This window comes from Mauremys reevesii, linkage group 5, assembly GCF_016161935.1.
Source record: "Mauremys reevesii isolate NIE-2019 linkage group 5, ASM1616193v1, whole genome shotgun sequence".
Classification (NCBI taxonomy): domain Eukaryota; kingdom Metazoa; phylum Chordata; order Testudines; family Geoemydidae; genus Mauremys; species Mauremys reevesii.
This window is the reverse complement of record NC_052627.1, coordinates 36,087,176-36,100,272: the sequence shown is the minus strand read 5'-3', so window position 1 is coordinate 36,100,272 and position 13,097 is coordinate 36,087,176. Positions and strand designations below refer to the sequence as shown.

Here is a 13,097-nt window from a genome sequence, read left to right as displayed (position 1 = left end):
AACTCTCACCTGGGGAGATGTGCCATGAGTAGAAAGAAAAGCCCTCCTGACAACTCCCACTTTAAGCACTGGCAGTTTCCCACACCAAGCTCCGAAAGTGACCAGCAGAACCACTCTCCTCCATGCCCGGTGGTCTGCTACCACACTAAAACTCCCGGAACACCACTAAATACATAAAGAATCAGAACTCTTCCCAGCTGAAACCTGTTCAAGAACAGGTTCTGATGTAGAGAATGCCTAATCACTGTAGCAACTTATTGGCTAAACATGAAGAAACTACCTACAGTGAGTGGTAGGGTTTTTTTTTGATGGGTGCATTAGAGGAAGATACACAAGTCTAAATAGTGGAAGAGGCTATGCTTCTTCTCCTATGGCTTTCCTCTGCATTGAGCGAGTAGAACAAACAAGTTGTAGGTGCAGATAACACATACAAGTTAGGACACAGGTAATTATCCCTACTAGAGTTTATGAGATTACCTTTGTGAGGTAAAGAATGAAGGGTACATATAGGCATAACAACATTTTAGCTTGTCTCTGCGTACTCCTGGAATGTAAGTCTTCCCACCTTGTGTAACTGCTTAATCCTCTACCCCAGCTTAGCCTCATGAGAGCAATGTCTGGGCTTCAGGAAGCAAGTCTAATTTACCTCCATCAAACCAAAAATATCCTTTAAACTTAAAAAAAAAAAAAGCCACCACACACACACAAAAGGCAAAATACTAGACATCCTTTAACACAGAAGTGGAAAATAAGAGTGCAGACTAGCATCTTCCCAGCCCTTTTCCTACACCAAAGGGACAAATGAATCGGTTAATACACAAAATAAGCATAAGCATACAGTGAAGTCTGACTAGACAAAGGAGGATCTCTCTTCTCCCTTCTCTCCAAACCCTTAGGCTGCTTCCAAGTTTTTTTTTCTTAACATTTCCTACCATAGTGGTAGGAACAGGGGGAGCTCTAGCACAGACAAGTTGCTAGCACTTTTAGACCACCATGTCACCCAGCTCTGCTCAAAGCAAGCCTAGACATTGTGGTGGTCGAGACAGCCAGAGTTCCCACCAATAGGAATGCAGCAGTAAGAAATATTAAGAGAAAGCTTAGCGCAGATAAGGCTTAAGTGAGCCTCCGCCTACCAGCCACATAGGTGCTTTTGAAAATCCCTCCCCAAATGATTGAGTCAATAGGACTTTGTGCTACTAATCATTCAGGCATGTCTGAAAATCCCATCCTTAACTACCCTATTACCACCGCCAATATTGCTGGGCAATAGAAAGGAATTCATGACAAGCACTCTGCTTGCTCCTAAGACAATAAGGAATTCCCCATTTTTATGAAACACTGCTTCCCCACCTCTCCCCTACCCCTCAAATAATATAACTGAAGATTAGGAAAGAAAAAGGGACTAGGGTGGTAAATGGTGGAGTTACTGCACTTACATGCCTGAACTGAAGGAAGTAGCAAGTTACAGTGAGTTTGGTGCTCATTTCTCCACATCACTGAACAGGTTAGTACGAGGAATAGTCTCTGTTCAGAAGACACCAGCAGATGAGGATGGAAATGCACCACTGGAGCATTTTACAGTGTCTGCCCGCTCCATGCCCAACCCTGGTCAGTGATTATTATTAATAGAGCACAACACCAAATGTCTGCTAGGCACTTCCCAGAACAAATAAAAACCACTTAGTCCCAGCTCCAAGAATCTTACGATCTAAGATGGAGGGGCATGATGAGGTTATCTGGGGAGCGAGCGCACCTTGGAGCAGGGTGGGTGGGAGGACGCTGGATCCCTGCCCCATAGGCCCTCATTACCATCACCCAGCATGTCACCACCATCCTGCTGCCTGCAGGCACTGGGCCCCTCCTGCCCCCAACCCCTGCCATGCAACGCTCACATCAGAGGCTCTCACCAGACGGCTGAGAATCTGGACCCTTATGGCAGAACATGAACGGAAAACACAGGTAGTAGAGATGAGATGCTGCTGTAAAATCCTGGGCATCTCCTGCTTCAACCACGTCACTAATTAAGAGGTCCACAACATCACCCCCCAATGCGCTGGGTCATATGAAGACCTCTTGACAACCGTGAAGCAGCACAAGCTGAAATGGTACGGCCATGTAACAAGATCATCTGGCCTATCCGAGATCATCCTCCAAGGGATAATACAGGGGAAGAGAAGAAGAGGTAGCCAGAAGAAGAGATGGATTGACAACATAAAAGAGTGGACAGGAATGGACCTTGTGGAGACTCAAGTACTGACACACAAATCGTCAGGGGTGGAGACAATTGGCTGATTGCTCAATGCGGTTATGGGAGTGATGATCACGATGAAGTCAGGTCAGAGTCAGGCCCTATTGATACAGACATAATTTCCATGTAATTTTATTTTTGGCACAAGGGGAAGAGGCTTTCCAATTTTGAAAACTGGTTTCCTACCTTGAACAGATTCTTGGTTATATTTCCTACTTACTTTGCCATTCTAGAATAGGCCAGATATAATCAACATCTGGAATCAATCTAACAGGCCTTCCTTCCGTACTGTTCTAGTTGGCAAGCATGCCTTTGTGCCTTCATGACAGCCACCACCCCTCTTCCACCAGCATCGACAGCCAAAAATAATGTTAATCACATATATTCACATGACATTTCAAAGAGTACATGTATCTATTGGGGGGCGACGGAAGGGTTATTTGTTTTCACAAAAGGCAGTCTGACAACATATGCACCATGTGATATAACAAAACCCCTGCCAGAGAAGATGCATGATTTTTTTTTAGCTTGATGTCCCTAGTTTGTCAGAGAAAGAACATTTTATACACATAAGGGATAGTAGGGATCCTGTGGTAGTAGAACAGAACAGTCAGAGGAAGGAGAATGCAGTTATGGAGGACCCATAAATACAGTGAACACCATGTATGTGGAGAGTGGAGGGTACCCATCCTTAGCAGTGTGGAGAGGAGCTTTGATGTGGGCTGTGACCAACAGATCTGATATTATGTGAATCCTCTAGCCAAGACACCACCTTCTATGCGGCCATCTTTGCTGGTGCTCCACTGCTTGGAAGGAGAAGTCCCTCCCTCCTGGCCCATGCTAAGAACCCCTGCACAAAGATTGCTTCTTTGAGCTCTGTGAGGGAGGGTAGATTTGCCCTGAGTTAAATAGGCTATGTAAGTCCACACTATTTTTATTAATGTCCAAATCTTGGTCCCCACCCTCTCTGCAGGCACAGAGGACCAAAATGCAGCAGACTTGCTGCATTTCCACTGTGTGAGGGTGGGGAGTATCCAAAATGTCAAGAGACTGCACAAGGGGACTTTAATTTTATCTAAGCATTCAGACTATGCTCATCAATTTAATACTGACAGTGCTGATCAGTGGACCCAGGCCAAATGCATCCACTGACCCCCAAAATCCTACAACAGAGGGAAAGCTGTGACACAAACAGAACACCCAACTCCCCAAGGAGAGCAGTAAGACCAACTTTAAGGCTGGAGAGAAGAGTTTGTTCCATGTACTATTTTGGGGGGGGGGAGGTTAGGGGGGAACACACATCTTTTTACTTGGGCTTGATCAAGAGGGACCAGGATTTAGCTCATTAGCACCATGTTCTGGGAGACGAAAGTATGGGGATAACAATTTCTATACTCCCCTTCTACTTGCAGTGCTAACCCACCTCACTCCAACCACCTTTCTTTGATTTTTTTTTTGCTCAAGTGGACATTCCGTGGAAGGGTCTCTTCACCAGCTGCTTGTTAAACTTTTTTTTTTTTTTTTTAATTGAGTGAGTGTAACAAAAAGCAAGAAAAGAGCTTTTCCCTAAAATAAATGCCTAGGATTCAACATGAATACACTCACTGCAGAATCACAGAGCACAAACCGTGTGGAACAAGTGCACAAGAATGTCTCTATTGTATTTCTTGGCCCTGCTACTGAAAAAGACACCACACATCTCAAATTTTGCTTGAAGTGGTTTTCAATATTATTTGATGTTAAGGAGTCTTCAGTGGGAGCAAGGGGATTTTCAAATCCCTGGAAGAGGCATATTGATTCTTCCCAGTTGTGTGAAATTGACAATGCATTAATAAGATACTCTCTGTGTACTGAAATACATGTTCTAAATCAGGGATCTCAAACTCAAATCACCACAAGGGCCACATGAAGACTAGTACATTGGCCCAAGTGCCGCATCACTGAAACCTTTTCATACAACCATACGAAAGTATAGTCAAAAATGAAAAAGAAGAGTAATATAGTATGCTATTAAAAGTCAATGTATTAACTTTTTAAAAACTAATGCGAAGAGGGGTTTTAATAAAATATAAATACCTGTAACTATTCCTTATGTGGTCAGTAACACTGATGATGATCTACACTAACAGTCTATCAACATAGGTGTAATTACAGGAACTTTTTAAAGTAACTATTCATACAAAATATATTGCCACTTTTAACAAACATTCTTCCCAACTACTCACAGCAAAGAATCATTCATGCTGAGCTTCATACCTCAGACTGCTCGTCTAGTCCATGAGGCCCTGCCCCGCCCTGCCTTTTCCCACCCCTTCCCTGCCCCCATTCCAACCTCTTCCCAAAGTCCCCACCCCAACTCCACCCCTTCCTTGCCCCTATTCCAACCCCCTCCCCAAATCCTGGCCCCGCCTCTTCTCCACCTCCTCCCCTAAGCGCGCCGCATCCCCGCTCGCTCCCGGAAAGTCCTAAGTGCCGCAAAACAGCTGTTTAGCAGCGGGAAGCGCTGGGAGGTAGGCAGAGGAGCGGGGAGGTAGCGCTGGTGGGGAGATGTGGGGAGCTTGGCTGCCAGTGGAGTTGGCACCTATGGCAGGCCACAGGAAATAACTCCACAGGCCACATGTTTGAGACCCCTGTTCTAAATGCTGTCCAGAGAAAAGTGATTGGAAAGTTGAAATATTATCTGCAGAACCTATGATATGAAAACTGATGCCCTTTAAACAAACAAACAAACAAATGTTACCTAGCTGTCACTCATCTCATTTATTTTTATACCCCAGCGGCACAGAGACTGCAGATGCTCAGCACCTTTGGAAGTCAAGACATAAGTGAGTTATTCAAGGTCACGCTCAATCAGAGCCAAAGAGCCTGTTAGTCCCAGGTTTTATCCCCTGGGCAACATTTCCTGTAGGGACATTTTTAATATAAACCAAGAAAAGAGATGGGATTACTGAGCAACTCTGTGTATTTTATAAAACCAACTAACTTAACTGGGCACTGATGCAGCAATGGGATCTATCCTCAGATTCCTACACCCGTGCAAAGTCCCAGTGAAGTCACTGGACTCCATACAGGTCTAGACAGGCAGATCCTTTTGCAGGTTCAGGGCAGAGGTCAGCAAACCTGACTCTGAAAATGGGGATTTTCAAACTTGTACAATAAACCTATGTAGGCCAATGGAAGAAAAATGATTATGTCTCAAGCCAACAAAGAACAGACTTTCTGCTGTCTATGCTGTAGAACAGTAATGAAACTGAATACAGTGCAGTTAATTACTAAGAAAGGATAATATTACTCTGTAAAGGGGGGGGGGCAGGACTTAAACAAGTTATGTGGGCAAAGCACTTTTCTTTTTTAAAGCAGAATCTCATGGGAAGGAAGAGAAGCTGGTACAACAGGATTTAGCCATGATTCAAAATACAAAAAACACTGTTTGACTAAGAAAAATTATAAGATTTTTAAAATGTACTGCTGTATTGGCAGGCACTTCAAGAGTTAATACTGAGGGTCACTTCTGGATCATTGCTAATAAAGCTCTGTTACCACATGTGCCTTTCAGCTCCTTGTTCCTGCCTACACCATAACAAAACCCATTACAGTTCTATTGACAGACAAACACCCATTTATATGAGAAGTACACTGCATATTTTAGGCAATAAGAGTATAAAAGCAGATTCTATCCTACAGCACTATATTGTTATTCTAAAGCTGGAATCATCTACCTGGCAGAATTAGGTTTCAAAGTTTTTTGGGGGCAAAATTATTTTTATTTTTTTCAGTTTTAGTTGGAGACAAAACATTACACTTAAATGCTTGAGGCAAATCTTCCTGTTTTATTGGTATTAGGTAACTGAATATGGAGTATTAAACATGACTAGATTTAATATTTATTAACACACCAGCTGCTCCTTCCAGGTTTATAAAAGTTGTAATCTCGGTGCCAAATATAATTTATAAGACATTTTCAGCAAGAGGCAGCTTGTCACCCCTTTCTTCTCCCTCTCCCCCCCCCAATTCCTTTAAAGCCACGAGTCTACAAACGAATGCACCAATGCAGACTCTTACATAAAAAGAGAATCCTATTTAAGGCAATGGGATTCTACATGGGTAAACATGAGGGACTAGAGCAGTGATCTATTTCCAGGATCAGTGCCTAACGCAGTTGGGGGGGGGGACGACTTCTAAATAATTTTATTGTGTTTTTCACTGACTGCAAGCTCAGGTTTCCTATCACCTATCAACCATTTACTACTACTGTCTTATAGAGTTTAAGAAAAGAATAATCCAAGGTTGCTGATTATATTTCAGCAGTAGTATTATTTAAGGCCCTAGATCCACAGAGTCTTCCACTCACAAAGAACAAATATTTGATTTTTGGTTTAAAATATATTGAGAAGAAAAATATTAGTACTTCAAGGAAAGTTCCTTCACTTCCACCTTGCATTCTCCTAGTCCCAAACAGAAAGCTTCTACTCGGTAATAGTAATTTTCTAATTAGACTTCATGGTTGGAGGATTATTTTTTTAAATGGCTTTCTTGGATTTCCACTTGAAAAATATTTGTTTCCTTCCACTACCCTGCCATATATTCACTTTCTCTATGTGCCCATGCATACAATGTGCAAATATGTATGTATGTATGTATGTATGTATGTATGTATGTATGTATGCCCATATATACAAATATGCTCTTTTGCTCAATTTGAGTTGTGTGCTTTTGTCCAAATGAGCTGTTTTAGAATGTGGACATATTTTCTGGTTAAAAATGTCTGTTACTACAAAAATAGATTGGGAGTTTTGGGAGGCAGTGGGGGAAAAGCTCATGACAATTTGTCTAGTACATCAATATGCATTCACCAATTTTCAGAGTTACAAAGCAGTCATTACATATATTTTCCAACACAAGCTTTTTTCTATTTCTGGCATCCATTATGAAATATTCTCCAATGTATCAAAATGACTGAATTAACAACAGAAGTAAATGGATTGAATCTAGAGTGGAAGTGGTGGATGGAGAGGGGGAAAGCATCCTGACCATTTATTTTTTTCCTGAAATGTATTCATCCTTAACTGAACGGTTATCTTCCTAGAGTACTTTCTATGGATAAAACATTACAGAAGCTGTTTAAAGATCATGCTAAGACAATCTCTCATTAAAATTTTTGTTTTTAAAATTGTATTTCCAAATTTCATTTTTCAAATGTCTGAAAACAGTGTCATGGGGAAATGATTCTATGTCACCTTGAGAACACACTATCAATTATCTATAGAATTCAAGCGAGCAGTCAATTACTTGTCCCTCACATGTCAATGCACCTTTCAACTCTTTTCTTGTAGGACACTTACATCAACATATTTAGCTTTCTTTTTACTATCTTCCTGTAATTCAGAAGACAATTTAGACTCCCATATGGTTACTATCAAAACTAACAGATGCCTAGCAAATTAAAACACAAATTATGACTTGTAATATGCTGATGTCTCATCATCCCACTACATTTTGCAATTTACGGTGAATCATAAGAAAAAAAATAGGCTTCTGTCTTACATGCTAAAGTTCTCTGTACCTCCCTTCTCTATTAGTTTAGGGTCAATGGAATTAGAGTATGGTCCAAATTCTGCCTTGAGACATACATATGCAGTTTCCATTGATTGCAACAAAGGACAGAATGTGGCCTTAATTTACTCGGAAATAAGGCAACAGCTTTAAACTGATTTGCAGAGGGGAAAGCCAGTCTTGTGCCTTTTTGGCTTCATTCTGACATATAAAGAAGGCCTGAAAGAGTTTTTGGTAATTATAAAATAAACAGAAGCTATTTTTCTTCCCTTTTGATTTTTATATTAGGAATTCAGGTTCCTCATAGGCTGGAAAACACTGGTTTTGTCTAGACTAGGATTTAAAGGTTTTTAGAATGTGATCGGTAACATACACTCTAGAAGTGTGGTGCAGAAACAGCAGAGCATGTCTTAACACACATTAAACTGATCAAGTTAAAGCCTGGGGCAGTGCTCTAGTCAACAAGGGCCTGGAAAGGGAAAGGTGAGCAACAGATAGTCGACTAAACAGCCCTTTCCCATATTTAAATCTTTGTTTTGTTTGGTTTATATTTTGTTTCAGTGTTCAAGTAACGTTTTGGAGAAAGGACATCCCTGCCTCTTCTATTAAGGCGTTGCAAGCTCACATGATAACTTCTCCAAGACTTCAAAGTCTTGTTTTGCTGAAAGATTACTCGGGCATTCCCAATACCTGAGAAAAGACATGAGCAAGGGAAAAAACCCAAACAAAACTTTCTTTATACATCATAAAGCATGCTCCTTCATCCCCTCCAACCTCCCACCCAAAAGGGTGGCAGGAAACCATCCTGAATTTTATAAAAGCCTTTGCAGGTCACCTCTAGCATATTAAATGTAATGTCTTTAACTCTGGGTTTTCAAAAAAATGTAACCTAAAATTACAAATGTATCTAAAGTTGTGATTTATACTGCATGTACAAACAAGGCAACATTCTGTTGTTACCAACCCACCCCTCCCCAATGAGGCTCTACTGAAGTAAGTGTAGTTGGGAGAACATTACAGAGTGCAGAATTTGGGCCATGTTATCTGAAGCAATAAAAGATTAAGAGGTGTCTCCTGAAGGGCACAATTCTGCCTTCAAATACACAGGTGCAACTGCCACTAACTGGGTACAAATCTGTTGTTGCTGTTGGGTTCTGGTTTGTTTGGGCTGGGTTGTTTTTTTTTTTTCCCCATGTAAAAACACAAAGCTAAATAAAAGGAATTAGATTATTTTGTCTTCATTCCAAACATTAAAGGTGTGAAATGTACATTTTGTTCTATATTGTAAAGTTAAGATGGTATGTGTCTTTAGATTATGTGCCAATATCCCAACTGTAATTAAAATACCTCTACAACATTTCTCTGTTGAAAGCTCCATCACTTTTCATTGTTAGAAATGGTGCTGCTCCTAACTCACTTCACTCCATTTTCACTCTGCTATTTTATGATGCAGAAAAGGAAGGTTTAAGTTTTTTCTTCATTTTTTTAAAACTGTTGATACAAACAGCACATACTAAGTCTTTGCTAGATGTTTCTGGAAAGGTACTATACACTTTTGAAGGGTTTATGCACGATGTTTGAAAGAGAATGTTTTACACAATAACATTCTTAAAACAACTAAAGGTGCAGTTATCCTCAATTACTGCTCTCCTTGCATAGGCAACTGAAATTATTTTTTCTTTTACATGAGTTCTGGCTCAGCTGAGTGACTGAACACTGAGCAAGTTGCTAACAAGTCAAGAAAACTACATTAACATACTCCAGAAGATGACTGCCTATTATTTGGAACTGTGGTACAGATAGCCTCTCCTCACAAAAATCCAGTACTGTTTTGAGGAAGTAACTAAGACAATAAGAACACATAACACCTCTATAGATTAAATGTGCTGTATATCTCAAAGGGCTTTGTAAAGGAGGGCAAGTATCATGAACTGCATTTTGCAAATAGGGAAATTCAGATATCTAGGCCACACAACAAGCCAACAGCAAAGTTGGGAATAAACTCAAGTCTCCTGATTCCCAGTCCAGCAGCTGCCTCTCCACTGCACTATATTGCCCAAGGACCTTTCTTGAGAAATCTGGGATCCACCAATTCAACTGTGATACATGGAACTCTGCTATTCATTTTGATAGCTAAACTGAGTGAGCCTCAGCCAACCCACATGAAAGTAGTAAATAATTTGTTAGCCTCCTGTGTCCTTTTCATGCAAAGATATAAGCCTACATAAGACAAAGACACTGATCCAACTGCCATTGTCCACATACTTAGTATTTATAGGATGAGGCAAGCACAGTAAAATAGGGAAAAGCATAGTATCTCATTCATTGAAAATGACTGGTTGGCCAAGAAACACACCACACTTTTTCTATACATAAAATTTATTAGGGTATCAAAATAATCCTTCTCCCCCTTGATCCTGAGGGCCACTGGAATGGTACACAAGTATTCTGCAAGGGCTTTTATTTTTTGCTGGAAAACATCTGTGCTCATTGCATCACACATGTAAAGGAATTAAACACACACACACCTTTAAAACTTTAAAACTGGAGCAAACAAAACAACTGATATGGCTGTTGAAAGACACCATGTGACTATTTAAAGTACCATGTATGATAGGAGGTAAGGAAGGGACAAGTAAACATTAATATAAAATGAGTGTTTGAACTATTTTAAGATTATGTTAAAAATAAATCGAGTTTCTTTTTGTTTGTTCAAAATAATCACTTTAAAAAACTATAACAGTCTTCCAGAGGTCTTTGCCGGGGTCACCATCTTTACTTTCTAGGAAAAGAGACATCACATCATCACTAAACACTTGTTATCACCTGGTCCTTATCTATTTTTTCCATGGATGCTGATGGTAATCAGAAGCTCTGCTGGTGGTGAGATGAGAAGGGAAAAATAACTGTTTTCCCATCTGTAATAATGGAGTTCAGAATCTTTTGTTGCCAACCTTTAAATTCCAAAGACCTGCATTCTAAGTCTGTGTTCACACATGCTTTCACAGTCCCCCCAGCACACCTACAGCATCTCTGTTTAATAAGTCTGTCTTCATCATTGCTAACTGGTATAAATTATGAGGAGATGTGCTTTACAAATACAAGAGCCCTCCTCCTGCTATAATAAAAGATATATACGTGGATGAGGCCATATTTTATTGTTTCCAATAACATATAAACCCATCCGCTGTATTGACCATGACTTTATAGATTATGCATCATGTTAAATGTGTCTCATTCAAAACAAGCATGTGAAAAACATGCTAGAAATATTATTATATGCAGGTTACACTCTAATATACGGCTCTGACTACTCCATACACAACGCTACAGATGGTGTCACAGGATACAGCGCAACCAAGACAAGACCAGCAACACAACTGCTGTCAAGCAAATGCTCACCCAAACCATTGTAAGAGCCTGGGCTTCAGGGGAGGGAACGCAGTTTCCTCCCTCCCATTATTATTAAACAACAATATCTAATCACAACAAACCCCTGTATATCCATACGAGTCACTGTGTAACCATCCTCCCAAATTGCATTGATCCTAGAACTTGATCTACGATTTTCCTCGGGGACATTACAATAAACACATGCAGATCAACCCATTCTCCAGGCCTGGGTGTCTCGTCAATTCTCTACTTCTCCCATGACAAAGGGGGAGGGGAGGGACACTCTTCACACCTACAACAAAAGCAATTCAGAGGGAGGAGGGAAGAGGGAGAAAGCTTTCTTTCAAGATGCAGACAGAATCCGACATGCGAACCTGTATGATCCGGGGTGGGGGAGGAATGGATGTGGCTTATCTGGGAGACTGGGGAGGAGGATGAACACACACGCTCCACATATATGCGCGCACACACCTCTCTCGTGTTGTATTTTTCACACACTCCCGACTGTCCTTTCCGTGCGTTGCACCGGTGGCACCACAGCCATAAAACCGCGGCACTTACCCAGAAAATGACATTGAAGCCAAAGATGAAATATTTGATACAGCAGCTGACTTCGGGCCCTTTGTAATGCTTCCCGGACATCCTCTGGGCTCATGAAGACGCGGTCCGGGCAGCCAGAGTGGAGCGAAGAGAGCGGGTTTGGTAGCACCGCGGGCGGGCGGGCGAGCAGCAGCCGGCAGGGAGGGAGCAGAGCTCAGAGCTCAGCGGCTGCAGCAGGAGCAGGCTTAGCGGCGGCTCGGCTCAGAGATGCACGGGGCGGGCGCCGAGTCCCGGGGGTGGCCGGCGAGCCGCTCCCACCGCCTCTCACACATGGAGGAGGCCCCGCCGGCGAGTCCCCCGCCTCCCGCGGCTGCTGGGGCCAGAGGCGCTGCCCGGGCAGATGCTGCCAGCACCGGACCGTCCCCGCTGGAGCAGCGAGACGCTCAAGCCCCTTGGCCACGCTGCGCCTTCCTGCCGCCGGCCTCCGCCGCTCTGTGAGCCCGCCCCCCGCTTCCACCGGGCCGCCTCCGGAGCGCAGCGGGCGGAGCCGCGCACACATGGCGGGGCGGGGGCGAGGCGAGGCGAGGCGAGAGCGGGGCCGGGGGCGAGACTGGGCTTGCGCCGGGGGAGCTGGAGCAGCCCTCAGGCTGAGCGCCCATGGGGGCTGCTGGAGCGGCCCCTTGGGTGTCAGGTTTCTCTTGAAATGGCTTCTCCAGCTGGCACCAAATAACCCAACCCTTGGGGCGCGGGAGCCCCAGCCTGCTCCTGTGCCACTTTGCCTGCGGCTAGGGAGGCGCAGGAGAGGAGGGGGCTGGCCTAGGCCCTGTCTACATTGCAGCATCGTGTTGAGAAGAGACTCCTGCCTGGGTGGGGAGAGCCGCTTTCTTAGCGGTCTGGAATATTAACTAGCTTTGAAGGTGATCCAAAATAACGATGCCACCTTGGGATCTTGTCCACGGCAGCACTACCAACCCCAAGCTGTCATCAGTCGGAAAGCATGAGATTGGCTTAAAAATTGGTAAAAATGTGGGGTTTTTTTTTATTTGACTTCAGTTGTTTGTTCAATTTGTTTTTTAGCCTTTAGGGAGAAGCTGCCCACTCCCTAAAGGGTGAGTGATCATTACAGGTTTAAAATTCAAACTATATTCCACTTGTATAAATGTAGATACATAGATAGTTGGCTTTGTGCTGCAGAGGAGCCAGTAGTTATCGTACATGTAGGTACCAATAACATAGGGGAAGGTAGGAGAGAGGTCCTACAGGCCAAATTGAGGCAAATAGGTAAAAGATTGAAGTCCAGGACCTCCAGGGTAGCATTCTCTGAAATGTTTCCAATTTCCACACTCAGGGCCAGTTAGGCAGA

At 42.8% G+C, this 13,097-nt stretch overlaps 1 protein-coding gene across 3 annotated transcripts in view; it reads right to left on the bottom strand.

Annotated features, from left to right (window-relative positions):
• Positions 1-12,209, bottom strand: part of TSPAN5 (tetraspanin 5) — a 117,016-nt gene extending 104,807 nt beyond the window's left edge. Inside the window, exon 1 of one of the 3 annotated variants that reach the window (XM_039541905.1) lies at positions 11,756-12,209. In XM_039541905.1, the coding sequence (XP_039397839.1) occupies positions 11,756-11,836 (81 nt within the window). In that variant the 5' untranslated portion in view covers positions 11,837-12,209. Of the gene's footprint in view, positions 1-9; positions 90-11,755 lie in introns of those variants that run through there. The other 2 variants (XM_039541907.1, XM_039541906.1) reach the window with 2 other exon arrangements.
• Between the last annotated feature and the right edge of the window lie 888 nt (positions 12,210-13,097).